General features: G+C 27.8%; 1 protein-coding gene across 1 annotated transcript; it reads right to left on the bottom strand.

Annotated features, from left to right (window-relative positions):
• Window positions 1-488: 488 nt before the first annotated feature.
• On the bottom strand, window positions 489-856 carry LOC111033410. The gene has a single exon (XM_022314121.1). The coding sequence runs from the start codon at window positions 851-853 to the stop codon at window positions 545-547; it is 309 nt and encodes a 102-aa protein (XP_022169813.1). The 5' UTR covers window positions 854-856; the 3' UTR covers window positions 489-544.
• Window positions 857-862: the final 6 nt, after the last annotated feature.

Here is an 862-nt window from a genome sequence, read left to right as displayed (position 1 = left end):
TATCAAATTCATGATGTTTTTTTTTTTTTTTGAAACTATGATATACCTATTTTTATTTTTACATATTTAGACTAAAATATATAATAAATAATTATAAACTGATTACTCAATGATTAAAAAAAAAAGAAAAATATTTACAATGTATTTCAATAAAAAATAAATAAACTTTATTATAAAAACAAACAGAGTAAAACATATATACAAATATTTTTACATATATAAAGTTATTTTACATGTACACACATCGCTCCCACCTCGACTCTAACCCGTTTTGAACAATATAGTCATACAAGACATTCTAAGCAAAGAAAAAAAATCTTGGTGATTTTAGTTGTAATTAAATTGGGTACATTTCTTTTCATTAGGAGATATTAACTAATCGATTTTCGACAATCAAACAAATATCAATTTTGAAATTCGTATACTGTGTTCAAGCTTCTCGACAAAAATCTAAAATCTCCGGTTTATACATGTTCTTTATCATTCCTATACAATTCGAAAATATTACAAAATAAATAATTTTAAAAACATAAATTGTATTAACTTACTCTAAACTATAATGTCCATAAGCTAAGGTATGGATTTTGTCCTCTAGAATAACTCTCTTATCATCAAAGTTATTGTAGGTTAATTTGTTCGATTTGATTGTCTTGAGCTGGTGTTTGAATGAGCGGATGGAGACATTTTGACGATAAACGTCTAAATCACTGTCATCGAACAGACACTTCTTATGGTCATTGAATGACATGTGGTTCTTTACCACATGCCCACGGATTCCCTTGGCTTTGATTTTTTCCGTTCCATTAAGCTTGTACGCATATGATTTTGCCCGTAACGCACAAAACTCTGTCATAACGAGTCC

Source organism: Myzus persicae, unplaced genomic scaffold (assembly GCF_001856785.1).
Source record: "Myzus persicae strain clone G006 unplaced genomic scaffold, MPER_G0061.0, whole genome shotgun sequence".
Classification (NCBI taxonomy): domain Eukaryota; kingdom Metazoa; phylum Arthropoda; class Insecta; order Hemiptera; family Aphididae; genus Myzus; species Myzus persicae.
The sequence above is the reverse complement of the archived record's forward strand: the minus strand, read 5'-3'. Positions and strand labels throughout refer to the sequence as shown.

Excerpts from the sequence above, each read along its gene's own strand:
- LOC111033410 (XM_022314121.1), bottom strand. The coding sequence starts at position 853 with ATGACAGAGTTTTGTGCGTTACGGGCAAAATCATATGCGTACAAGCTT.